The 27050-nt window shown below is 43.0% G+C and overlaps 1 protein-coding gene across 1 annotated transcript in view; it reads right to left on the reverse strand.

The window, feature by feature from the left end:
- LOC8050782 (multidrug resistance-associated protein 1) overlaps positions 1 to 27050 on the reverse strand; it is a gene marked incomplete at its 5' end in the record, with an annotated part of 109083 nt that overhangs the window by 16031 nt on the left and 66002 nt on the right. The window contains 12 exon segments of the mRNA XM_040207301.2: positions 202 to 368; positions 1873 to 2031; positions 2631 to 2777; positions 4322 to 4423; positions 7788 to 7914; positions 8339 to 8538; positions 9949 to 10114; positions 15541 to 15785; positions 23083 to 23178; positions 24314 to 24392; positions 25084 to 25286; positions 25850 to 26017. Of these exon segments, the coding sequence (XP_040063235.2) occupies positions 202 to 368; positions 1873 to 2031; positions 2631 to 2777; positions 4322 to 4423; positions 7788 to 7914; positions 8339 to 8538; positions 9949 to 10114; positions 15541 to 15785; positions 23083 to 23178; positions 24314 to 24392; positions 25084 to 25286; positions 25850 to 26017 (1859 nt within the window).

A 27050-nucleotide genomic window follows, 5' to 3' on the forward strand; every position in this document is an offset into this window, starting at 1 on the left:
TACGATGATGGATTGACTCAAAAAGTGTACAGCCTGCCTCTGTTACTTAAATTATTCCCCAGGAAAAACGTTTTCATTGCGCGACGACAATATTATAAACCAGGAAATTTAAAGACCGTAATGCGAGCTGTCTTTGTTTGACAACTTGTACTTTCCTGATACTGCACTCAGGGAAACACAGCGTCATAAAGAATGACTCACCTTAAGTTATCTCCTCCTTCAGAAATGTCATATTCGAGTCCTAAATCATCCTCGACGACGTGATCCTTCAGATGCGCTCGCTCCAGCGCCTTCCAGACAGCGTCATCCAAGTGCTCATCAAAAGGGTCCAGGTTCCAGCGTAACGTTCCAGCAAACAACACTGGGTCCTGATTGTTTTTAAAAAAAGATATAGTGCATGAAATGAGAAATTCTGTGGTGATATCTGTCTTTTATGGCGCTCTTTGTTCAAAAATAGAAATTAAAGTGAGTTAAAGAAAATACTGTCAAATTGCAATCACTGGCGCCTGCCCGCCTTGAGGACAATATTTTCATTGTCCCTGACGCCTGCTTTTCGACGTCCCCAAAGTAAGTTCGAAAGGCCCTCGAAAATGTTAAATTGACTAAAACTATGCTTTTAAATTTCAAAGATTATTACAATCACAAGCATCTCATTAGCCTCCAGAAAACCTAAAATATTGCGACTTCAGAATGCTACATATTTTAGACGCAAATTTATTTGACAAGCGAGCAGTTTAATGTTACTCATGATTCTAAAGGGGAGACGAACGGACAACAACGGGACAAACACACACAGTTGATTCATCTGGGTTTGCCACCTTGCCGTCCGTTAGTCTCCGGTTTAGAATCATGTGTAACGTTAGTCAGCTTGCTTGCACAACAATTTTGCCTTCTACCAGAATGTAAAGTTGCAAACAGACGCGCACCAAAACCGCGTCGCATCGGACCGCCGCGTGACGTAACTATTGAAACCACTAGCGACAGCGACGACTGTCATGGTAACGCTCCTCAGCGGCTTGAAGCCACGCAATGTTTTCTCACATCTGCTTCACACTTTTAATTAGCTGTTGAGGCCAAAACGCACAGTTGTGTTTTTAAGCGTTTGAGTGCATTTGACTGCGTTGAGACGGCGAGTAACCAAAATATCTCTTCCTCCTACCCTCCTACGCCACGTGCCAACCTACTCGCTGAATGAATCGGCTGCGGCCATTCAAATGAAACACGGATGGCCCGGTGAGGAGCAGACGTTTCTTGACTCAACGCAGTCGAACGCAGTCAAAGGCACTGAGACGCAGCTTTATAAGGGCCTTTAAAAATCACGCGCTGTATCAATACGACATGAGAAACGAGGCGTGTACACCTCGCCCCCCCCCCCCCCCTTTCCCGCTCTCCCAAACTTCATCACTGGTAGATCCAAGCATCGCCGCCTAGCTCACGAAAACGTTGCCGACAGCGCATTTTGCACCGTCTCAAGCACAACGAACGCGAAGCTATGCGGAGCACAAGTTCATCTGCTCCGTTTGCAGGGATTGTGAAGACGCCAAAACGTCAAGCTCCGATTGACTCCGATTACAGGATAGTGGGTAGAACTCAAAGCAAGCTACCTTGAGCGTCTCCTCACAACTATTCTTAAATCAAAGCCGATCAGAGCTCGGCGTTCTCAGGTCACCGCGATCCCCTGCTTAACAACCTTCCGATCTGTATAGCAGGCGGCGGCGCCAAGACGCCCGCGTCTGCCGCTTTGCTGCGTACTCTCGTCGAGCTTCACCCTATATGTTTGCCGCTTAGGGATGGACGGGAATCATCTTACGACGGCACCATGCGCAGATCTTCTAGGTTGTATTGGCTGTGCACATGGCGTCATCTATGTACCTGAGGAATGATGGTCATCTTCTGGCGAAGATCGTGCAATCCAATCTTCGTGATGTCCACGTTGTCCACAACTATGGACCCTGTCTTGGCTTCGATCATCCTGAAGAGCGCAAGGGCAAGGGTGGACTTGCCGGCACCGGTCCTGCCCACAATACCAATCTGAAACGAATACACCTGTCACTCCAATACTTCGCGGAGGCGCGGTCGATTGGTCATCTTCATTTAGGTTCGTCTATTTGACAATGAAGTCAAAACAGCACGGTTGAATATGGCTCATTGGTTGGACACGAGACCTGCGACATCGCTTGACAGGCACTCGGGGACAGGCAGTGTGGCCCGATATATCTGTTAACGATTGTGACCCATGGTGGAGGGAATCGCCAAGATCTAGCATTGTATGCACGCAGCACCAACACAAGCATTGATTGACACGTTGTTGTGATAACTAAAGAAGAGGCATTGGGCAGCACGAACCTGAGCCAGAACTCGTGGCAGCTTGTTATAACACGTGTTCTAGTACTAGAACTTGATAACCGAAAGGGCGAAACTTTAGAAATGTTCGCTGTTTTAGTTCTTAGTTTTGGTGATAAGATCTAAATTTTAGGAATTTATTTACTGGCTCAAAGTCTTGCCCTTTTTGGGATTGGAGGTACAGCTACAACAAACTTACGATTTTCAGAACGCAGCGCGTGTTGCCGTAAAGTGACGAGATTTCACGACATATACTGTTTCTGGATGAGTACCTTACTTTGAGTCACCTTTTGTCCGCCTTGTGCTTGGAAGTTGACGTGACGCAGGACAGGATCAGCGTCGTCGCCATAAGATACGCTGTAGTCCGTAAAGGTGAGGTCACCCCGAGAGGGCCATTCGACCGCGGGCTCCATCTCCGAATTTCTCCAGGGTGCCTAAATTCAAACGACGTACACTTTCTAAGCTCCAAGTAAAAAACTCATGGCATTGAGCAAATTCTAGTCCTACGAAAGATTCCGGAGCATAAGGGCCTTCGCAGCACGCTACAATCACGCACTCGTTATCTCGATGCACTCATATAACTCCAAAGCCGACAGGGCGGAGGAGGCGCTTTTTTGGGCCAGTCATACCTAGATGTTTTGCCGCATGATCACGCTCCCGCTCATACCCACGTGTAGAAAGTGAGGTCAGGTCATAACGAAGAAAGGCGATTGGCCGGTCTGGTGTGCCCGTAGCTCGTACCGCGCTGCGGAGTGTAGAAGGGCCTCGTCCCACCGGGCAGACAAGCGACAAACAGTGAAGGCAGACACGTCGCAGGCACGTTGTTGGCGATTCTTATATTAAGTCTACATGTTGACGACTGGCCTCAAAAGAACATGTTTATGAACAAGAGATACTCAGTCACAAACCAGTTACAGGTTCCTTGCCGTATAATGGAAATGATCAGCGGTAACAACCGAGGCGCCTCCACTCTGCAGCACACGGACTACACACAATCACACTGCTTACTCTTCAGAACGTCAGGTGGCGTTGCACTGTCACGTAACGTTATAGCCACCAAAAGCCGTGACATCACAATATCACCTCACGGTGTCACGTGATGCCTCATGGCACAGTGTAACGCGGCGTTTAGCGGAGAAGATTTATGCGATAAGTTTAGCGGAAAGGTTTTTCAGCCGCGACGATGGTACACGAATCACGCCCGGAGACCCGAGGCGAAAAGTCGCGAATAACGGCTGTCACCTAAGCAAGCTGCTTTCCTTGTCTCCCGACAGTATTTGGCGTCGGTCGCGCTGGTGAGACTATATATCAACACCGTTCAAAGCTCCATGGCTCAAATCACGCATCTTGGTTCTAGGCTAAAGAAACTAATAACGGTGAAGCTAGTTAACCGCATGACCATTTCGCCTCATTTGATAAAACTCATTCACGTATTTACCTAAGGCATCCTTCTTTAAGGCGACCAATTAAACGTTTAACTTCCTGAACTAAACGAGTTTTGCCCGCACAAGTGGATAAACACTCGTGCCCCATCGCACAGCTTGACGTTACATCTACACAGAAATATACGGAACGACGTTCCGGTATAACTAAAACTGGAATTTATTAGAGTTTTAAGGGAACGCCTAAGGGACCGCGTTGCTTTAACACTTTGTCCGTTTATCTAAACTTTTACTCACATTTAGTAGGCTTTAAAGCTTCTTAATGTGTATGATTTCAACCGCTGACTAGCAATACTCCAAATTTAGAGTAACTTCGTGGCTCTAGAGCAACTTTGATTAATATTGACCGCTTCGTAAATCTTTCTTGCACCGCCTGCCACGATAGAAACGCGGCAAGCAGCTGTCTTGCGGGGATTCTATCGGTGCCCTCTTTTCCAGCGCTCTAAACGTAATCAGCCAACGGACTGGAAACCAAAGAGTAAATTAGAAACACACGATGCGGGAAGCGGTAAAAAAAAAAAAAAGCAGAAAAATACCTCTTCCGGTAAGTCGAAGTAGTCCATGGCCCTCTCGACTGCCACCATGCTCGCTTCCAGCATAACAAGCATCATGACTGCATACGACACGTGCTCAGCCAGCTGCGGGATATTCAATGCGACAAGGCTCAGCGTGCGCGGTGATAGCAGCCGCAAGAAATCGATTCGGGAACCTTCTTTATCGTCCTGCAGAATTATCAAGCCCCAAGTGTTTTGTCTTCTGAAGCTTATTATGTGGTTAGGAAATGCAGAAGTGGGTTAGGCAGGTTTCTTTTAGAAACATTTCATTTCTTTTTAAGGCCTATTTACTTATACACCGCAGCGCGCCAACTCAGCACCATAGACGAAGTTTTGATTTTAGCTTTATCAGTGTTGTATTGACAGCGCTCCAATGCAGGTAAACCCCCTTTGCTTGGTTACACATACAACGCAACGTTAACTCAGCGCCGAGCCAGCACTACCTGTAGCGCTGATGCTGATTAGACTTTGCATTATGTTAGCACTGAGATGAATGTGTGAACCAACCTTATCAAAGAAACTGCAGAATTTAGTATTTTCTATGGCATCTCCCTGGGGGTCTAAAAAAGAAAACGAGGCATTTCTCGTTTTTACAAAAGGTCGGGTTTAGATAATTAAGCTTCCGTAATCCCACTGTACCATTCGTTGACACCTGTGTCCAATATAATTTCAATCAAGGGAGTAAATAAAGAAAATTGTGACTTTGTGACGATATTGAAAGACAAAAAAAGAAAGGTAAAATATTGCCTGGTAAGCAATTTTTACGTCAGTCGCGATTTTGAGGAGTTCAGTATGATCAATGATTCGCTTAAATTTTCAAATCGTATCATAGAAAATAACATGCACATCTAGAATGGCCCTTTAAAGTTACCATATGAAGATATCTGCATACCTGAGAGGTATCTGTAATAGGTGAGGTTATATATGACCTTATATGAAATTGTTGTATGAGGTGAAATACTAATACTTTTAACGGATGACCGGAGTAAAAAGTACGATACAGTTAGTTCTAACACAGGGTCGTCTCATATAAAATAAAATATACATTTGCAATGGCGACATAGGTTATAACATGTTACGATACTATGCATGCAACATATATGAATAAATGGCAGGTACTTCCGGCAACAATGTTAAAAGGAACAGTCAATATTTCTTCTTACCAGTGTCACGGCTCCCACGACCTTCTTTAAACCTCAACCTGTCAAACAGCACGCATTTTGGTATCTAAACTTTCCGTTCTAGCCGTTATCGAGACCATAACGTGTTGCTAAATTTGTAGATGCGTCCAAATAAGCGAGGAAGTCTGTTCCCGTTCACACTGTTGCCTATAGTGCATTCCATATATTTGATACATGGTCACATGTGGACTCTTCGTATCTGAATATACGAAGAGCAAGTGATCCAAAACACGTGTTTGGAGCATCGGAACTTGAGGAAGAGCATGCCAATGAGCAAACAAAAAAGAAAAAGCCCGATGACGAGGCAGCCAAGCGCGCGTTGCCATTTGTTGAGATCGGGCAATACAAAATCACGTGGACGCACCTGGACGGTTAACAAACGCACGAGGCGAGCAAGGAGCAGACGAACTTGCAAGCCCTATACTAAACTGCTACATTGTAACCGATCTTGTAAGTAAAAAGTATAACGCAGTTACCCGAAACACGGCGTCGCTGTTTTGTTTGCTTGTCTTGTTTGTTTTACTCTACAACTGATAAAACACAAAGAAAAGCGAAAAGAAACTTTTAGTGTTTTAGAACCAACTTACATATGGATCGTTGTAAGGCGTGCAAGTCGGTGTTCTACGCTAAGGTGCACAAAAATCAAAAGAGGATTCCTGGCCCTATTCGCTTATCAATTCGCGTATCTCTCTATGGTTAACTCACCTAACATAAAGATATTGAAGTCACGTGGCCGGCTCCGTGAGGGCAGAACACTAAACGTACCTATAACGTTACAGGCAAATGGTTGCCGTAAGTGTGTCGTCTCTTTAATTACAATAAACAAATCTTTGCGCACAAAATAAATTGGTGTACATGTTCAAAATTTAGGTGAAATAAACTGCACTCGTGTACTTTAGGAGCGACGTGCAAAGATTTGGGAAAGTTCTTGTTAAGCGAGATATAAAGAAAACTACAAGCAATACTTAGGTCTGCAGGGCGGAATCGGTTGGAACGCTAGGTACTTTCTTTCCATGATGCTGGTAACGTGACCTCAAAGGTCAAATTTAAGAGTTTCACTTGGCAAACCAAACCAGGCCATCTGGCACGCCCCAGCAAGGAATCAATTATTAATTTGGACCACCTGGTGATTATTTGACGTGCCAGCGGAATCTCAATTACGTGGTGCCTTCTCCGCAATAAGCCTCCATCAGATTCTAACATACACCATGACCAACCATTCAAACACCGCGGTTACCATTAGGTGTATTATGGAGCAACAAGGCTTCGAGGTGAACGAGCTCGGGCACGAGCTTGCCGCAGAAATCTCAATTCGGGCAACTTCATCTCATATCTCCAATCCTACAACTCCAAGATATGATTCATAGAACCTCTATGCACAAACAGAGAACCAATACGCTCGAAGAGCTCAGAGAAAACAAAACTTTACTAGAAGGTCCCTCTTACATATTAAACAGAGAAGAGAGTACTATGGTGCGCCGGGTTTAGTATCGAACTTTAATGACCGAACATCTCAAACATTATATAAGCGGCGCAGGAGGCACACCACGATGCAGTGCCTGCAGCCAGTACCGAGTAATGCCGCTCAGCCTTGGGACTGCACCAATGTAACAGCCAGAAGCAACACTGCAAGATCTTCCAGACACACTCAAGAACGGAAGCTGGGAGCATTGGGGGCTTGCTGCTTCCAGCTTCCAGGCTCGAGTGCGTCGTCGGCCCCTGTCGGGACCTAAGTAATCCTCCGGCAGCTCCTGGTTCAGCATGCCAAAGACGTGCTGTCTGAGGAGTGGTAAGACAACAGCCCGGACATGTTTTGGGGTGTAAATAAAACGTTTAGTCTCTCTTTCTTCCTTACCAGATTTGGGGATGGTCACGTAACTTTAAAATCCTCATTTAGGGCGAGTTAACTGCCGGACTATATAGCCGCATGGATGAGCAAACCGGCCCTGATATGTTAGGCCAGGGTCACGCTGATTATACATTATACAAAAAAGAAAACAGTCTGCATACAGATTCTAAGGCGAGTCAACGCGCGAACCGTGATTCGAATGCCGCATGGCAATGAGTTCGACGAGGAACTTGGCACGTGGCATTCGAAGCACGGATATTGCGAAGAGTCGTGTTTGTAGACAGTCTTTTGTATTATGTATGAACAGTATGACTTCGGCTTTAGGGGTACTTTGTTGAGCAGTTTTTATTTGGTCCAAGCATGCAAATGAGGCAGCTAGCAGTGTGTGTATGCAATCGCGAAAGAAACGTGAAACAACCTGCATCGTGTACGTGAGAGTGAGGCCTGCCATGTTGGCTTCCAGGAAATCTTTTCCTGCCACGGACACCAGGGATGCACCGATGGACAGAAACAGGATCACGACTTGTACAGCAATGATGAGGCACCTTTGCACCAGGGATAAGAAAAAATTATCATTAAATTCCAATATTTCTTTAATGCATATGTTTTTATAGGGACACTATATGTACACCAATATGTCTGTGAAATATAAATGTCATGGTGGCGCCGCGCTGATAGCGTCGCGGTGCCAGCGTGTGGTAATCACCGTTTCAAAAAGGTTCATCTCGACTTCATCAACGTGATGGTAGTCACGTGATACATTAAGGCACTTACCACTCTGACGTTACAGACGTTTTACCTATTAAGTTTTACTGGCTTACTGTTCACACAATTACATCCGTTTACTTATATACTATAATAATAAATATAAATGAAATCTGGCCATGGTAAAGAGATGGAACGCCACCACATCGTAAGGATCATCATTATTGGTAACGCAAACCCTTAACATCGAACCCAACTACGTACGCGTCTAGAGCCGCAGAATGTACGTAGCAGTTGATGTTGTCATCCAGAAAACGCTCGAGGATTTCTACGAACGGCTTGGTGGCTCCGAATGCTCGGATGGACACCGCTCCCGACACCGTCTCGCCGAAGTGAGAGAAGACGGGCGACCGACTGACGGACTGCAGACGTCGCACCTGACGGAAGGCCGGCAGCGAGGCCACCTGCACAAGATATGTACCGCCTCGATTAAGACTGCACCGTAATCTACGGCCAGCTCGCTAAACTCCATTTCACTCTCAGCCCGACCGCAGCAGACGCTACGGTCCGGTGGAGACAATTAAGAAGCGTGAGAAGGTCATCGTCACCGCGGTCATCCCGTCTGTGCATTTCCTCTTGCTTACTAATGGCGAATTCACTGGGCGCTTTTGAGCGCGCCGGGATCAGTTGACCAGATCCAGACTGGAGCATACGATCCGAACGGGGTCGCGCCGCCTACGGATCCCCAGTTGAACATGACCACTGCTCAGGGATCGGCGGATGCCTTCCCGTCGTTCAACTGCCCGGAAATCCCCTTTCCGCGGCCGCCGCGGTCGTTTCGAAGACGTTTTCGGAATCGCGGTGCTAACACGTGTTCGACGCACGAGCGGCAGGAATGGCTCAGGCGCTTCTAGAAAAGATTGCCGGAATGCCTGTAGCGCCGCAAATACCTTCTCTTCTCCTTAGTGGAAAACGAACCGGCTGTCGAGCCAAGGGGTATGCAAACGGCCATTACAAATTCTTCTGATGTCGAGACAATCTAGGAGCCCAGCCCGCGACGTGCTTCTTCTTCTTCTGGGGCGAGATGAGCGAGATCAGACCAGATGCCTTACGAGAAAGGAAGTCACGCATGTGCGCCGAGGGCTGGCCCGGCTGGCTTCCGGTTGAATCCGCCGAAATCATGGGAACGACTTTTCTCGGATCCAGATCGAGATCTGGAGCGGGAACTAATCCAAAACGACCAGTTAAACACGTCGGTCTCGATCCCGATTGCCCAGTGAAATAGGCTCGCTCCAGAAAAGTCGATCCCAGCGCGCTCCAAAACGACCAGTGGAATTCGCCATAAGTCAACCACGCAAAGCAAATGCGCCCGATCACGAGCTTTTTTTTTTTTGCGTGATTGGTTTAGCTTTACAATTAGAAAGAGAGCTGATTGCGATTCACTTTTGGAACTGCCTGATTCTCTACATCAAATTCTATTGTCGCCTTCGCGGTCGTACTTACGCTGAAACGACCTCGGAGACATAATACAAAGCTCGGGGTTCACAACGTCTTGTCTTTCTTAAGTTGTCTCCTACTATATAATGAGAGAGAGGTAAAGAAACGTATGACCTGGCAAATTTCAAGCGCCATATCATTGCTTCGCAAGAACTAAAGTAAAAGGCAACATGACGCGTGAACATCATGGACCACGTACGACTTTTCGTAAACTGTGCGTGGCTATTAGGGCCTTTTTAAAGTGCGTCTTTCTTCGCACGAATAAAAAAAAATGTACAACGCGGCTTCGGAATATTGAAAACCAACAGGGAGTACAAGTGGGGAATCGTAGGGGAAGGTGAAGAATCGGGAAAAAGCGTATTCCTCGAAGTGCTCACCGTAAGCCCCAGAAAGAGGAGCACAACGACGCCTACGATGAGGATAAAGTATGCCGACGGAAGGCAGATGACGACAAACATCAGCGCTAATGCCGCGATGTCGAGCAGGTTCATCGACATAAGAAAGGGCACCTCCTTGTCGATGAGGTCCATGTCGCGGCTGAACCTGAAAAGAACAAAGGAAGAACCCTACTGTGAATGACTGAATGAGAACGGTATGGCGGATCTGGGATAGCTGTCTTGCCTCCAGTGCGATCTCCCTACCTTCGTTAACGCTTTGGGGTTTGGTGAGCTTAAGGTTTTTATCCGCAGCCATGGCATGAAGAAAGGCAACGACGCGTGTTGGAGGCCGGCTATTCGAAAGAGCCGCCCTGCCGTTTTCACATTGTCACTGGCCAAAGTGTTCTTTAAGTAGTGTTAATTGTTTTCGGGGTTTCTATTTACTGCGATAGCATTCTTTAGCTATTGATGCGATAGCATTCTTTATCTAGTTTACCAAGTGTCCGCGGTACGCGATTTAGCTTCGAATGCGCCGTGCGTATAAGTGGTGCTCGTATGTGCCGCGAGTATGCGGAGGGGCTGCGCGGCGGCGCAGCGCCTCCGCACACACAGGCGCCGCGCTTATGCGGACGGCGTCCTAGAGCTTGTCCTTCAGGTCGTCCGAGAGGTCGTCCTAAACGTCATCGTTGACGTCGTTCTCTAGGCCGTCTTCCTGGACATCGTCCTAGACGTCGTTTTTTGGGTCGTCCTAGAGGTCGTCCTTGAGATCGCCCAAGAGGTCGTCCTAGCGGTCATTCTATTAAAGGTGGAACACTATCAATAGTACTATCAATAGTATCGATAGTCGCCCAAAATTTGCTATCGATAGTAAAAAAAACTATTGATAGACTATTGATAGTCGACTATCGAAAACCTATCAATAGTACTATCGATAGTCGACTATCGAAAACCTATCGATAGTACTATCGATAGTACTATCGATAGTACTATCGATAGTCGACTATCGTCAGTAAACCTAGCGATAGTACTGTCGACGGTTTACCATCGAAAGTTTTGCGACACTAATAGTTCGCGTCGCGCCCTCTTCTCTTTTTCTCGCTTTATTTTTTTCAAATAGTACAACTAGCCCAGGCATTTACCATTCCAACTTTGGTTCAGCTTTCAGTGACGACGAAGACCGGAGTTTGGGAGAAGAGGGGAGTAAGGGAGGCGAGCTGCGGTGTGGCAACTGTGTTCGTTCTAGTGATTAAAACTATCGATAGTACTACCGATAGTATCGATAGTCGCCAGAAATCTGACTATCGATAGGAAAAGAACTGTCGGTAGTACTATCGATGGTCGACTATCGAAAACCTATCGATAGTACTATCGATAGGTTTTCGATAGCCGACTGTATATGGCTAGGGTTCCATGCATTTTTGGTATCCGTATGCAGAAACAAAATTGCTTGTTAAAGCACTTTATTGTTTGAAAAGTCATATACGCCAGGTCACCTCGATATTCATTATATTAAAGAAAGACGTTGAAACACATGATCATGGAGAAACTACTGAGAACAATGCGCCTTCTCCCGCTCGAGTCCGGTGACGTCACTGCTTTAAACAAATAAAATCAGCAGCTTTTGTATATGTACAATACTACATGTACATATTTACTTTGAGCAAAAGATTTCACCAAAGTTGTAATTGAACCTTTGAGTGTTTATCATAGTGATCACAAAGCAGTTATCACTAGCGTTTCAAAATGATGTATATATACTGTAAATAAACATTTGGGGAAGTGATTGTATTTGTCTCTTTGTGAATCGTTTGTGGCGGTGCTGTACAGCTTCGCTCGCCAACCACCTACAGTGAGTGGAATGGCTCAAGATTTTATTTTTAAACAGATTTGGTGTTATCGGTATTTATTTTTGTTGGCGTACAAAAATATGAGAAACAATTGAAATAAAACCGGACACGCGGTCATGGGACTACCCTATTTCCAGGAAACATGCTCATGGCCTGAATACATAGAAAACGTTCTGGTATTGATAAGGAAAGGAAAGCAAGCAATAATTGTGGTATCCCCTTCCCAGCCCCCCCCCCCCCCCAAAAAAAAAAAAAAAAAAAAAAAATTAGCTTGGTGGTTCGTCCCGCTGGCTGTGACCCTTGTCGCGTACTCTCATAAAACTTGAAGAGTAAGTGAGTAGGTCGATTTTGGCATCTTAATGCAATGTTTTTGTAGACGTCACATCACCTTTTTTAGGTGAAGGGTGGTGTTGCTCGACGCTTTGGTAAACACTCCTTAATAATTCAGGTGCTGGCTTTAGCCAACTCCCAGATTTGTTTATGCTTATCGGATAAGAATATCCCGGAGCAGGCTAAAGGATAAAGTGTTAATTATTGAGAGGTGTTTACCTAAACCTCTGATTCCCTCATTTCTCTCCCCCCGCGGACCAGGCGATGTGGTGTCCATAAACACGCGCCAATCAGAGTGTTCAAGTTGGTCGGTTTACCTACTCCACAGGGGTGTTTTCATCTCAAATCGGGCAGGGTCTAATCTTTAATTTTCACGAAAAAAATATATATATATTTCGGGGGTATTTCTCAAATGAAGGAGGGCGCAAACGGCATGTTCTGCAGATTTTTCGTTCTCGAGTTACGAGCCATAGAAGCAGCAGTGGCAGAAACTAGTGTTTTTGCCAGGTAGCGTGTTTGACACCCTCTGCTGGCGCTATTGTCTTTTCTACACCCTTTTAACTTTTCCCCCTCATTTAATAGGTATTACAAAGATTCCTCGATGTATTCAAATATTTTTAGGAATTTGATTGTTTTCTAAAAAACATGTCAAACTCGTCACTCCGGTCGATTTTCGGTCAACTTTGACAGGTCATTACTTTGTCTGTGCTTCAGGTAAATTTTCTTTCTTTGGCTCTACAGAAAGCCCAAAGCAAGCCCATTATAGATATATTAATACTATTATGATCTGTCGACTAGCCGGTCCGCTACCTTCGCGTAAACGTTGTAAGAAATAAAAAATGGTGAAAGTTTGAGGTCGATTTTCTCAAAAAACACATTTTAGTAAATTTTTATTTTTAAATTTTTTTCGGACATATTAGTCGAGTACAAGAGAAAACAGTCTAGAAATGTAATATTTTTGTTGTATGTCCTCTGTTTGAGCCGCAATCGCGTGAAATGTGTGAACATTTGTTATTTTTCCCAACGTTTACGTTAAGGTACGGCTACTCGGCAGATAATAATGATATTACTATATCTATACTAGGCATGCTTACGGCTTTCTATAGAGCTAAATAAATAAAATGTTCCTTCAGTACAGACAAAGAAATGATCTGTCAAATTTGACCAAAATTCGACCCGAGACACGAGTTTGACATTTTTTTAGAAAACAATCAAATTATTAGAAATATTTGAATACTTCAAGGTATCTTTATAGTATTAATTAAATGAGGGGGAAAAGCTAGGAAGGTGTAGGAAAAAGACTAGCGCCAGAAGAGGGTGTCAAACACGCGACCTCCGACGGCAGGCGAAAACACTAGTTTCTGCCACTGCGGCTTCTACGCTTCTTAACCGAAGAACAAAAAATCTGGGAGACATGCGGTTTGCGCCCTCCTTCATTTAAAAATGCCCCCAAAACACATATTGTTTTCGTGAAAATTAAAAATTAGACCCTTTTAGTCTACTCGATTTGAGATGAAACCTCCCTATCGGGGAGGCTGAAAGGGTCCAGTTTTTAATTTTCACGAAAAAATATATGTTTTAGGGGCATTTCTCAAATGAATGAGAACGCAAACCGAATGTTCCCTAGATTTTGTGTTCTCGAGTTACGAAGCGTAGAAGCCGCAGTGGCAGAAACTAGTGTTTTTGCTTGCCGTCGCAGGTCGCGTGTTTGACACCCTCTCCTGGTGCTAGGGTTTTTTCTACACCCTTTTAACTTTTCCTTCTCGTTTAATAGGTACTATAAATATACCTTCAGGTATTCAAATATCTCTAATAGTTTGATTGTTTTCTAAACAAAATGTTAAACTCGTCACTCAGGTCGAGTTTTAGTCAAATTTGACAAGTCAATACTTTGTCTATACTTAAGGTGAATTTTATTTCTTGGGCTCTATAGAAAGCCCTAAGCATGCCTAGTACAGATATAGTAATATCATTATGATCTGATGAGTAGCCGCTCCGCTACCTTCACGTAAACGTTGTGAACAATAACAGATGTTCACACATTTCACGTGATTGCGGCCCAAATAGAGGACATACAACCGAAATAATACATTTCTAGATTGTTTTTTCTTGTAGTGAACTAAAATATCTAAATGAATATTAAAAATAAAAATTTCCAAAAATGGCGTTTGTGAGAAAATCGATTTCAAACTTTCAACATTTGTTATTTCTTCCAACGTTTACGTGAAGATAGCGGAGCGGCTAGTTGACGGATCAAAATATTATTATATCTATAATGGGCTTGCTTTGGGCTTTCTGTAGAGCCAAAGAAAGAAACTTTACCTAAAGTACAGACAAAGTAATGACCTGTCAAAGTTGACCAAAAAGCGACCGGTGTGACGAGTTTTACATGTATTTTAGAAAATAATCAAATTCTTAAAAATATTTTAATACGTCAAGGTATCTTTACAATACCTATTAAATGGGGAGAAAAAGTTAAAAGGTTGTAGAAAAAATACTAGCGCCAGCAGTATTTTTTCCTGACCCACAAAACAACCATCGCATCGGAAGCACTGCTGTACGATAACAGCCTGGGCAGCCGCTTGTTGTCTGAGGCGCGCAGGGGCCCTCCGGACACTAGTTTACAGACGCCGGTTTGATGCTACGGTGACCTCGAGCGCATGTCGGGTCTGCGGAGGCTACGATGAAACGGTGGAGCACGTTGTGCTAGATTGTGCGGGACTTCAGCCTTCCCGGTGCCCACGCCTGCAGAGCCCCTTAGTGCTCGCAGAGGCGCTGGGCTTCACAATTACTGAAATCGGCCGCAACCAAGCAGACTACTGTGATGCACAAATCTCTGCAGCTACGCAGATAAAGGGGCCTTCTAGCGGCCGGCATTGGCTTGTAGTGGCCACTAAACGAAGATTTGCAGACTGGTGGAATAAGATCCACCTCAGGGGGCATTAAGACCTCTTCGCTCCCAGGCTTGGGCACGAACTTAGTTCGCGCTCGCCCGTTTCAAAGGGAACAAGCCGCATCCTCATCATCATCATTATCAGAGGGTGTCAAACATGAGACCTGCGACGGCAAGCAAAACACTAGTTTCTGCTGCTGCGGCTTCTACGGCTCGTAACTCGAGAACGAAAAATCTGGGGAACATGCAGTTTGCACCCTCCTTCATTTGAGAAATGCCCCCAAAACATATATTTTTTTCGTGAAAATTAAAAATTAGACCCTTTTAGCCTGCCCGATTTGAGATGAAAACACCCACAAGCTCTTCTGACTACGCTTCCGGCCAACGAGAAATAGGCTACTCAAACGTCCATATTCAGAGCCAGAATTAAGAACACACGCATATATCGTTTCGTCCACACATGACACAAGCCCCATTGGGGCTGTTAGTGGGTCCTGGAGCGAATCAGTGAAGCGTAATCACCTGTTGATGATCCGTCCCGTAGACGTTTTGTCGAAGAAGGAGATGGGAGTCCGCATTACGCTTTGCAGGAGCTGGTTGTGGATCGATGAGGCCGCTCGTATTGCGCCGAACACAAAGACGACGGAGAATATGAAGTTGAATACGCTCATTCCAACCAGGATGGCTCCATAGCCAACCATGTACGTAGCTCTCAGGGAAGGGTCTGGGTGCGAGGACCACTCGCTGAGCCACAGGCCTGAACCATACTTCGCAACAAAAAAAAAAAAAGAATGGGATTTTGCGTGTATTTCGCACGTTTATAATGTGATGGTGGGTCTAATTCTATCACCCACTTGACTGGATCATGTTAAACTAACAACTTATTCCGTGAAAATTAACGTTATGACATGAGTTGCGAATACACATGCCTAGATTTTTACTTTTACAACCTTTTGCTATCTGAATCATGGAACTGGAAATTAATTTATAATCTATCTGCATTCAAGCTTCTCAGAATTTATTTTTTTGTCCGCAATCTGCATTTCAGATTTCTAGAAACAATACCAGTTACATTTTGAGTTCCACAATCCAGATAGTGAAAAGTTCATGATGTAAGAATGTATAAACAAGTAAGACGAAGACAACGCAACCGCATAATTCATCTAGAAACAGACTTAGGAATTCTAAAAGCGAGCAACCGGTTAAATTCGGGAAAATTGAGAAAAGGGAAAGTAACTGAGAGGAACAATGGAATTTACGATAAAATAAAATGTAAAGTAAAGTTGAGAAGATTCATCTTTGATTAGAAACATTCAACTTCAGTCATCGCCAGACGCAGTGAGAAATTATAAAATATAGGTTTTGCTCTTTTAATGGTGTGACTCAATGATCTGACGGCCGTATCTGCATATGTGCTCCCCCCCCCCCCCCCACACATACACAGATTTTTGCCTGCTCGGTACGAGGCCTGCATGATAGAAATCAGGTGAGGCCTTGTAAACTTCATTGTAGTGCTCCCGGAGTCGGTGATTTGTGCACCTGCCAGTCTGACTTTTGTTCAGGCTTCCGGAGATCAAGGAAACGGAGTACACCTTCGCTTCTCTGCATGTCATAGATAATTTATTTTCATGTTTAATGGTGCATAAACAGAAAATTCGGCTATTATTAACTCGGTAGCAAAAATGCTCAAAGCGTATACGGCAAAAAAAAAAGAAAAAAAAAGAAAAGAACAACGACATTTGTGTTGGACCTTGTTGCCATGGATTTTAACGGTTGAGCGGAATTGTACAGGCAAGGATTAACTGCAAATCTCACTTTTCGTTTTCTTTTGAGGCAGAGGGCTGGTATTTAAGCCAGAGAAAAAACTTCTTTAAGACGAAGCGAAGAGGGTCGACTGGAAAGCCAGCCTGAACAAGCCTCTGATGCTGACCTTTAAAACTGCCTTGTGAAAACAAGATGCACGGCTTCGTAGAAGATGATGAGACCAGTAATTTGATGATACCTTTTTTAACCGATTTTGAGTGAGCACTAGAAAAAGGAATGAAAGGTTGCACTGACCTTTGCTGGAAATTCAAGCAAATACCAGAGGAACTACTACGAAGCCGCATGTCGATTTACAGGAGCCCTTCGTTCGGAGGTTCTTTCTTCGTGAAGAATGAAAAGAGCACCAGACGAGCAAGCAAAACATGATTCAGGATGAATAATTAAGTAGTCATCGATGAATCTGAAAACATTCTAGACAGGAGAGGAGTTGTCCGTATGCGCCATTATAGCGCTATTAAGGGATAGAAGAAAAATCTCGCTGAGAACAGGTTCGAGACAAGAGGCAAAGCAAACGCCTTTCTTTTGGCAATATATCTTTTTTTTTTTTTTTCGTGTTCAACTAAGGTTGACTGGTGGTAAAGATAAAATAAGCCAACAAATCTGTTAACAGAAACACCCAAGGAATTCTGAAATTCAACGGCTCCGTGTTCGGGAATGTGGTCAGGGATTGAAACGAGCAGGCCGGTTTGATCTAGGTTGAAATTTAAAAAAAAATCGAGTGAGGCCAAGAAACAAATAAACGCAACTGATCCGTGAAATCGATTCGACTGAGTTAGACGCTTTAAAAAAGTTGGGAGAGGGGGATGCGTGGGAGATGTCTTTGAAAAAAGAGACCTAGAGGTTTTTGCCAACAACACCTTTCCGACACAATACTTCTGAGTGGGACACCATCTTTTTGAGGCTTTGCCTTAAGGTACACGGAAAGGTACCTTAAGGTATACGGAAAGAGACAATGTCATGAGAGACGAGAGACGAAGACTGGAGTTGAATTTCTCAAATCAGAGATGATTCTGTCAACTTGATTGGGCTTTTTGGCTTATTGTATCTTCCCACCTTCTTCTCGTATTTAGTTTCCCTTTCCTAGATTTTCCCGTATTTAATGAGTTGCTTGCTTTTGGAATTCATATATGCATGTTGGTAGTTGAAAGGTGTAGTTGTGTCGTATTTGTCTTACTTGTTCATTCTTTCTTCACCCTCGACCCGCACCAACACGCTCTTTGTCTATTAATACCTATGTTATTGAGCCATGTTTCATACAAATCCCAACAGAAAGTCCCTGATTTTTAATACAGCCGCCTTCCCTTAAGCTCCTTGCTTTCTTTCAGAAATCAATATGCTACGTCTCAGATTTCGTTCCCTCGGCCTTCACCTCCTTAAGAATCTCTCTCATCCCGGAGTGGCCTTGGACCCTGGATTCTACTGCAAAAACTGTGCATCAAGCAACTGCAACATGCAAATCTCGAGGAAAGCGATTTCTCTCGAACTGCGGCTTTTCAGAAAGGTCCCTCTCATTTACATGACGAACCATTTCGGAACACGTTTCCGTTCGCACCCTTCGTACCGTTTTCTCTTGGACGCCGGGTTTTGCCTTTTGGAAAGCTCGTGGAAAAATTCATTGCTGGGGTCAACGTTTTTCCTACTGGATCAACAAGACGAAGTTAGACCCACCAGTGCTACTGTGCAACTGGCACCTCTCTGCTGACACGATAGATTTGCTCCCCAAAAGTTTTAAGTTCACCCCTGACCTTCCTACGAAGAACGTTGACCCACTTTCCTCCGAGCACTAAGCCGCCGCAGCAATACCAGAGCCTTAAGGCAAGGTTTTCTCGGCTCGGCGATCCGTGCTGTATACTTCCACCCACCCCTCGGGCAAGTCCCGGTGCGAGGCACTGTCAAAGCAATTCGCCAAGGACACCTAAAGTTGTTAGAGGCTGACAAGACTGGTATTTCTGTTATTTTATAGCAGGGCGTCTTGGCCGATAATACGAATATTGCCCTTTCAAAGAATTGTGAATAACTTAACTCACGGCCGTCCAGATCTTCTGGATCAAAAGTGAAATTGCTTTATTTATCGTTGAACCTCCCGTCACTCTAGAATCCCATCGCTGGCCCCGCAAAGCAGTATTTTTCTTTTTTTAGGCAAAAACGCATAAAAATGACGTCCCTCTCAAAAGTATTGTGTTGGAAAGGGTCTTTTCCTGCAAAGACATCTCACGCATTTGCATCTCCCAACCCCTTAGAGTGTCTAACTCACTCGAATTTATATCGGCCATCGGTTGTGTTTATTCTTCTTGCTTGCATCGCTCTAGTTTTCGCCTTGTCATCGAAGACATATATTTCAACCTAGATCCAACTGGACATCTCGTTTCAGTCTTTGACGCCATTCACGAATATGGACACGTTGATTTTCAGAGTTCCTCTGGTGTTTTGTTGACAGATTCGTTGGAATATTTCATCTGTACCTCCAGTCAACCTTTGTTGAATACGGAAGAAAAATTCATCTAAAAAAGGCGCTTTCATTCGCTCTTTTTTCGCACCTGTTCTTAGCAAAATTTTTGGCATATTTGTTGATAAAGTTTTAACGGCTCGTAAGAAACAACTCCTCACCTGGCTTCCACGTTTTCAGATACGTTGATAACTACTTAATAATTGAACCGGACTAAAACTCACCTGAAAGTATTACAGGCGCTTTTTCCGCTTGCTCGTCTGGTCTTACCTTCACGAAGGTAAGAACCTTCAAAAAAAGGTCTACAGTACCCTGCGGCTCATGCTAGCTCTTCTGGTGTTTGGTGGGCTTTCCAGCAAAGGTCAGTTAAACATGTTCCTCCTTTTTCTAGTGCTCACTCGAAGTCTGTTAAACAAGGTACCATCAGATCACTCATATCATTGTCTTTTAAAACGTCAGGTCAACATTTTTCACGAGGGAGTTTTAAAACTCAGCATGAAAAGCTTCTTAAGGCCGGCTTCCCCGTCGACCTTCTTTTCTCTGTCTTAGATAGGTTTCCTCGCGGATTTGAATGCCAGCCCTCTGTTTCTAAAAATACAGCAGATTTGCAGTCATTCCTTATGTGCACAAGTCCGCTCATCGCTTAAAATTCATTGCATCACGGTTCGATACGAAGGTCATGTTTTCTTGCCCTATGCGCCCCCAGCAACTTTACCAAAAGGTTGCTGGGGGCACAGGGTTTTAAGTTTCTGCACCGTAAAACATGAAAAGAAGCTCATGCATGCAAACGAATTAAGGTGTACCCCATTCTATCCAGCTGCGGGAGTCAGTGCATTAATCAGACAAGCAGGTACACAAATCACCGACTCTGGGAAAATTACGATGACGTTTCCAAGGCCTCACTTCATTCCTATCATCCCATAGTCATGCACGCCAGTTCCTGCACAGACTGCAGGCCTCGCTTTCAAGAAACAAGATTACTTTCTTTGTGTGTGTGTTTGTGGGGGGGGGGGGGGGGGCGGGGGCATCACAGCAGATATGGCCTGCAGATCATAGCGTAAATTATCGTGAACAGCGCAAACAAAAACAATGCTTCTAATTTCTCACTGCTTGTGACGAAGACTGATGTTAGATTTAATTTCTCAAATCAAAAGGGACTCTGTCAACCTGACTTTGCATTTTAGCTTATCGTATTTTCCAACCCTCCTCTGATTGTTACTTCCCCTTATAGGAAAGACCAGTTCAAACTGGTACCAGTTTCAAACTTGGTTATTGCTCCAGTTCGACCAGTTGGATAATGGTTGAACTGGTCGAGGTGGTTGGAACTGGTCACACTGGTTGACTGGTCATGGCGGTTGAACTGGTCACACTGGTTTACTGGTGATGATGGTCGAACTGGTCATGGTGTTGAACTGGTCACACTGGTTGACTTGTCACGCTGGTTCGACAAAAAATATCTTCATTTGTTCAGGCCACCACTGCGGTTCGTAAATCTTTATTATACACAAGTGTAGACACAATACGCCTACTACAAGTATCAGCTGAACATACATTGAGCGCATACACATACACGGCACATACAAACATCAATATAACAGCACACTAACCCGAGCACTAGTTACGAGCTCCGCATTTGTGTCTTTTATACTGGTCATTTTGAACGTACGACATTTCTCGGTGACCACCTAAGCAATTTTTTTCCCAGCGTGTTGATTTTTTCCAACAATGTCGTACCTCTGAGAGTATTTTGAATAACTCGGGGGATGAATCTCTTTGTAAAAAGAAAACGCTCGGACATACCGTAATTAATTGAAGGCCAATAAATAAAGTGAGAAAGAGGGGTCAAACTGGTAACCAGTGGGACCAGGTAGGCCAATCTGGTGACCAGTTCGGCCAACCTACTGACCAGTTAAGCCAATCTGGTGACCAGTTTGACCACTCTGGTGACCAGTGAGGCCAATACCGTGACTAGTCAGGCCAATCTCGTGACCAGTTAGAAGGCAATCTGGTGACCAGTTAGATTAATGATTACCAGTTAGACCAATCTGACTACCAGTTGCACCAGTTTGATTTCCTGTTAGACCAGTCTGACCAGTTCAAATACCAGTTTGAGCAGTTCAAATATCAGCCTGACGAGTTAGATTTTCAAACAGGTTTTTCAATAGGGGGGCCCTTTTTTCGATTTGCCCTGATTTAATTTGTTGCTCGCTTTAGGAATTCCTGTCAGTTGCTATTTAAATATGTGGATGCGTTGTTAACGTGTTACTGGTTTATTCTTTCTTCAATCCTGACCCGCACCAACACGCTCTTCGTCCATTAATAGTGAAAAGTTATCAAGGTTTTTCTGTACGGGTATAAAAAATACTTTAGGTCCTCAGTTATTTTGTTGCGGTAGTTTATGAATTGCGAACATATTAAGTAATATCACTTCAGGTGTCAAAACTGACTAAAATACGTCAGTTAGACCACGTGAATAACAAGTGCTTATATAATTGACATAATTCATATCACTATAAAGCGTGGAGCTCCAGAGGTTTGTGCAGGAGTGCTTGCACCAAGGTGGAAAATATGCTTATAACGTTAATTTCGCTTGCTTTCTTTAGCAATGACAAAAGGGGGAGTAGAATTTATTATTCCATGCACAACTATTGTACACACAATAGGGGTGTGCTGTATATAAAGAAAACGTATTCTGCGGAGCATGTGTAAAACCATAAACTATATCTGAGAAATAACTTTTTTTTCGTGAGCCATACTTTAAAAAATAGATGCAAGTGAACACTCTATGATACATGCTTACCACATCTGCTATATTAAGAAAACGTATAAAAACGATCTTTCTGCAACAAATAAAGACTCACTGAAAACAATTTGCAGATCGAAAATTGGTTATTTTTGTTTTTAAAAAGGTATAATGCTCGTTAGGGCCGACTGGTTATACTTTCAGACACTAATGTTTGTAATGCGACATTAGGGTGCTTCCCATCATATATCTTTAAATAAAAAAATACATGACCTGGGGGACAACAGGCTTTTACCTTAACCTGCGCGTGTTGCCTTTGAGGCTGCAGGGACAAAGTGTGATTAATATTTCGTGCAATTATTGTTACTTGCATCTCTTAAATTGAACTATAAAATTATTCGCTCATCCTCTTAATGACACCTCTAATACTAGCTCTTATAAAGTACAGCGTATACACCAACGCTTCAATCAAAATTTGGACGGTCGATATCAATGGGGTTCTTAACTTTTCGTGCTAGGAATTACTGAAAAGGTGCCCGATGTTTGGGGAAGCATTCACTAAAATTATGGAACAATTGGCTCATTTGATTAAATCAGAAAAAAAATAAAAACAATTTTTCCCATCTTTTCGGTTTCCACTTAAATAATATTTTGTCACTGTGGCGCTTATTTTGGCCCCATGAAGTAAACAATGGGTAAGCCAACTGCATTTTTGCTTAATATCACCGCCATTTCTGTCGTAATAAACGCCAGAATAGCCCAGGACAATTTGTTGGGTAAATTTGAGAAAAAACCGCTTTGATCTAATTTTAGAATAGACAAGATCAGTTTTTATTTCTTTTCTCTGGACCTTTACGTCTTCGTGTATTCATGCTTTTGATTACTGAATGCACCACTTTAGGCACCTCTGTAGTTGATCCCAGAGCGATACGTTGAGAAAGCGTTTTTTCCGGATCGCCCAAAGTGGGATCGAAGCGTTAGTGTACACACGGCACAATTTCTCTCCCTAATCTAAGCAGCAGCAATTTTATGGAACGAGAAATGCACCAACCTCAAAACAATATGCAACAAAAATTGCCACCGTTGATGGCACAATAAACTTCCAGCCCGTCCGCATGAGGTACTCAGAGTACACGTCCCACTTGACCTGTTAAAACATTGACAAGCATTGGAGCTTTTATTCTTATTTTTACAAAGCGCATGAATATAACAGCCACAAACGTGACAACTCCCAGGTCAGAAATATGTTGCATAAAAATTTAAATATAAGATCTCTAAGAAAACATCGAGTTTGTATTATAAGACATTTTTTGTTTAGGTTTCTTATATATATATTTTACCCAATTTTTTATATATTCGGCAAGCGAGAGACAAGGTTACAGTATTCTGTAAATTAATGTTCTGAGACCGGTTATATTGCTGTTACTGATCAAGCATTATCAAATATAGCAGCTCTTTTATGACGATGAAATATCTAATAAACTGTTAGGACCGCTGAATGGGAGAGTTGGTGGTTCATGTTATTTACCGTTACAAAGCACAGTTCTCGTTCTTAGTGCATAAAAAAAGAATTGTTCATTGTAAGTAGAAGAAGAAGATAACCAATTCAAAACCAAGAATTAAGTCAGCGCTGAGAAACTCTATTATTTTTAGTGTGCCTGTGTCCGTGAGTGCTTTTCTTTGGTGCACTGTAACCTTAAATAACACCCAATAAACACTGAAGGTTTAAACTGGTTCATAGAGATATAGCTTGGATATTAATGTAAAATAAAAACAAAAAGTTATTTCTATAGTAGAATCGCTTGCAGCTCCAACTTCGCGCGCTTGATAATATTTTATCTGTTTAATATTTCGGCCGCAAGGCCACCTCACTTTTTGAGACACGCTTCCTTTCACGTCTTTTCCGCTGGGTGGCGTCACCTCCTTTGAAAATGTGAATACTACATAAGCTAACGCTAACACGCCGCCATCAAGAGCATTTTGATTTAAAAAAAGTCATCGGGTTGATTCTGCTTAAAATTGCACTCCTATATCTTTTATATATATTGAATAATAAGCACATGTGTAAGGAAAGAAGCGATCGTAGCTCAAGCCCGCTCGAAACCTTGTTGAAAGTAAAGAATCCCGAACTATATATTTTACAGAATTAAACTTTCCCGTGCTTCACAATGAACAAACCACATTTGTAGAAATATTTTACCAACAAGGCTTTCAAAAACATACTCGAATAACAAATATTTTACACAAATAAGTGACTGGATGGTGAAGAAGGGCAAACTTACGCTTCCAGTGTTCGTCTGTTCCTCGTCGTCCAGCTTCAGTTCATCAGTGGAAGTTTTCTCCACCAATTCTTCGTTGGCGCTAAAAAAGATTTGGGCATTGGTATAATGTTATGTATAATTTATGAGGATATATAACAGATTCTTTACATTGTCCTTAAATGTAGAAATAGTTTTATCTATCATATTTTGATCCTTAAACACACATCTCGTGCCACACCATTGTTGACATTTTTGTGCCACACGGTAATTTTCAGCTGTAAACTTAATCAGAACGGAAAAAGATCGAATCATTAATATCGTATTTTGTTATCTGGTAGTGAAAAATAAACATCAAAATGTTTATGCGCTGCATTAGAAAATAAGATCCTGCAGATAATTATAACATACTAAAACAACATTCGCATTGCGTCTTGCTTTACAAAGAAGAGCATGCATTAATACATTTCAGTTGTTCATTAAAATACGCATGCTAGCATTGGACATTTATTGTTGGATATACTTTCACAACTAGTCTAGACAAATACAATGTTGCTAAACAAAGCAGTTGTACTGGGCTGGTTTGGGTGTCAACAATAAAAGACAAAACCAGCACACCAGCGGTCCTTCGGCAATTTATGCTATGAAAATATGCGATGCTGTTCTATTCTTTATCCTTCTACTTTCTTTCACACGAGAAAATAAACACGTCATTTCACTAATAGTTATTGCAATAAACGTGCAATTAAAGAAGGACAAAAATAAAACAACAACATTTGTCTGAGAACACGCACCTCTCAATTTTATTTCCGGATTTTAGATTTTGACTGCTCGAAGATTTCTTGACGTGTTTCTTGAGGAAGGCGGAAAAATCGCTTTTACTGTTCTTTAATAAGTCCCTGTAGGTGCCTTGCTCCTTGATGCCGCCTTTGTCAAGCAGCACAATCCAGTCCACTTGGGAAAGGACAGTCACAGAATGGGTAACGAGAATTCTCGTCTGGAAAGGTAAACATGCAAAAATAAAACAAACAAACAAGCTATTGTTAATTTCAGGACCTGTTCATAATCTTTTTTTTTTCTTTTCATGACATCCTTCGGCATACAAAATTATTTCCCAGATTGTTAAAACTTTCTGAGCAGATTATAGATTTTTGTTCTTACTGGTGTACTCCCTATTCCCTTCATTCTCAGCCAAAAGCCATGGTTTTGGCAATAAATTATTTCAAAAATAAATAGAAGATTACCCCTTAATGTGAAAGACGGAGGTATAAATGCATGGTTTTCTATTTCTTGCATTTCAGCCTTATATAGTACGGACTCTACGAACTATGAAAAGACGAAATAAATCTGAGCCGGTGCAAACGTCGAGCAATTGCTTTTATTTAATTACGGTAACCTCCGGCATTTAGACAAGATTTTCTACGCCAGCAAATCTGCCTTAAGAAACATGCACACAAAGGTTACACAATGATATATTTAATTGCCATATACATACCGAAACAAACTTTCACAAACGCCTCCCGAACGGGCTTCAAGGCCCAGATGTACGTCCGATTTTACCTTGGATTTCAGAATGCCAGAAGGCCCCACAACGTTTTCGAAGAGATGTGAAGCCACGTGCACGTCCACGGCGCTGAACGGATCGTCGAGAAGGTAGACATCTGCATCATGGTATATCGCTCGTGCCAGGCTGATCCTTAACTTTTGACCGCCGCTCAGATTGATGCCCTGCGAAAAACACCACGTAGTACCTTTGAATAATTACGCATCTACATTTCATAATTCACGTACCTTCACTTTCTTGGAAATGAACACATGGTGAGTTTGTTCAAACAAAGCTCATCAGTAGCAAAACAAAGCTATAAAAACTCAAAAAGGGACGTTCTGTTAGACAAGGTTTTGTTTATTTAGCAATACTCAAGGACAAAACAGGTATTTTAGCGCGAAATCAACCACCACTGTCAGCCTTGCTCGTAGCTAGCTTTCGTTTGCTCCAAAGTAAGTAACGTTCATAAAATAATATAATGCTCATAAATGTTCGCAAGCTTGCTGAGCATATTGGTTTTCAGAAACCTTCGTTTGACAAAAGGTTTGAGTAATATGTCCACGGAAATTATATAACGCTCATAAACTTCAGCAGAGCATAGGCATGCAGAGAGTATTTGTGGTTCAGGACTGGTCACTGGAGTTTCAGTTCCAAGCTTTGTTCTCTGCACTTTAATTCACCGGATTATTTTTCATAACGCTGTGGTAATGTCACTAACCGGTAGTGTCAAATTTCACTGTCAAGTAACCTATCTTGGTGATATATAGTCACTGATAGCCGAAGAAACACAGGGATCATCTCAATATTGCTTCGCAGCCAATCAGATTGCGGCATTAGCCGATAAGTACGACGAAGAACCAATCACCAAGCAAGATGCCCGAATAAACATAATAAACGATTCCCTTCGTTCATTAAGCTGTCAGTGACAACGGTGAAGAAAGAAACAGTGATTAGAACTTCTCCGTCAATTCACCTATAAAATCCGAGACATTGCGTTCTCCAAAGCGATTGGTTCATCTGATGAACACTCCTCGAACATCATTGAGCAAGAACGAATAAATTTCTCTCAGGGCGAGCACGCACCAGATCAACTATAATGCAACGAAATAAAATGTTTTTTAGCCTGATTATGCAGCAACACGTGGACAGATGTTCAGTTTTGTTATAGTGAATATCAATGCGGCACAATGTGCGTTGGGCGCAGGTTCCGCTCAG

This window comes from Ixodes scapularis, unplaced genomic scaffold, assembly GCF_016920785.2.
Source record: "Ixodes scapularis isolate PalLabHiFi unplaced genomic scaffold, ASM1692078v2 PGA_scaffold13__105_contigs__length_92229423, whole genome shotgun sequence".
NCBI lineage: Eukaryota > Metazoa > Arthropoda > Arachnida > Ixodida > Ixodidae > Ixodes > Ixodes scapularis.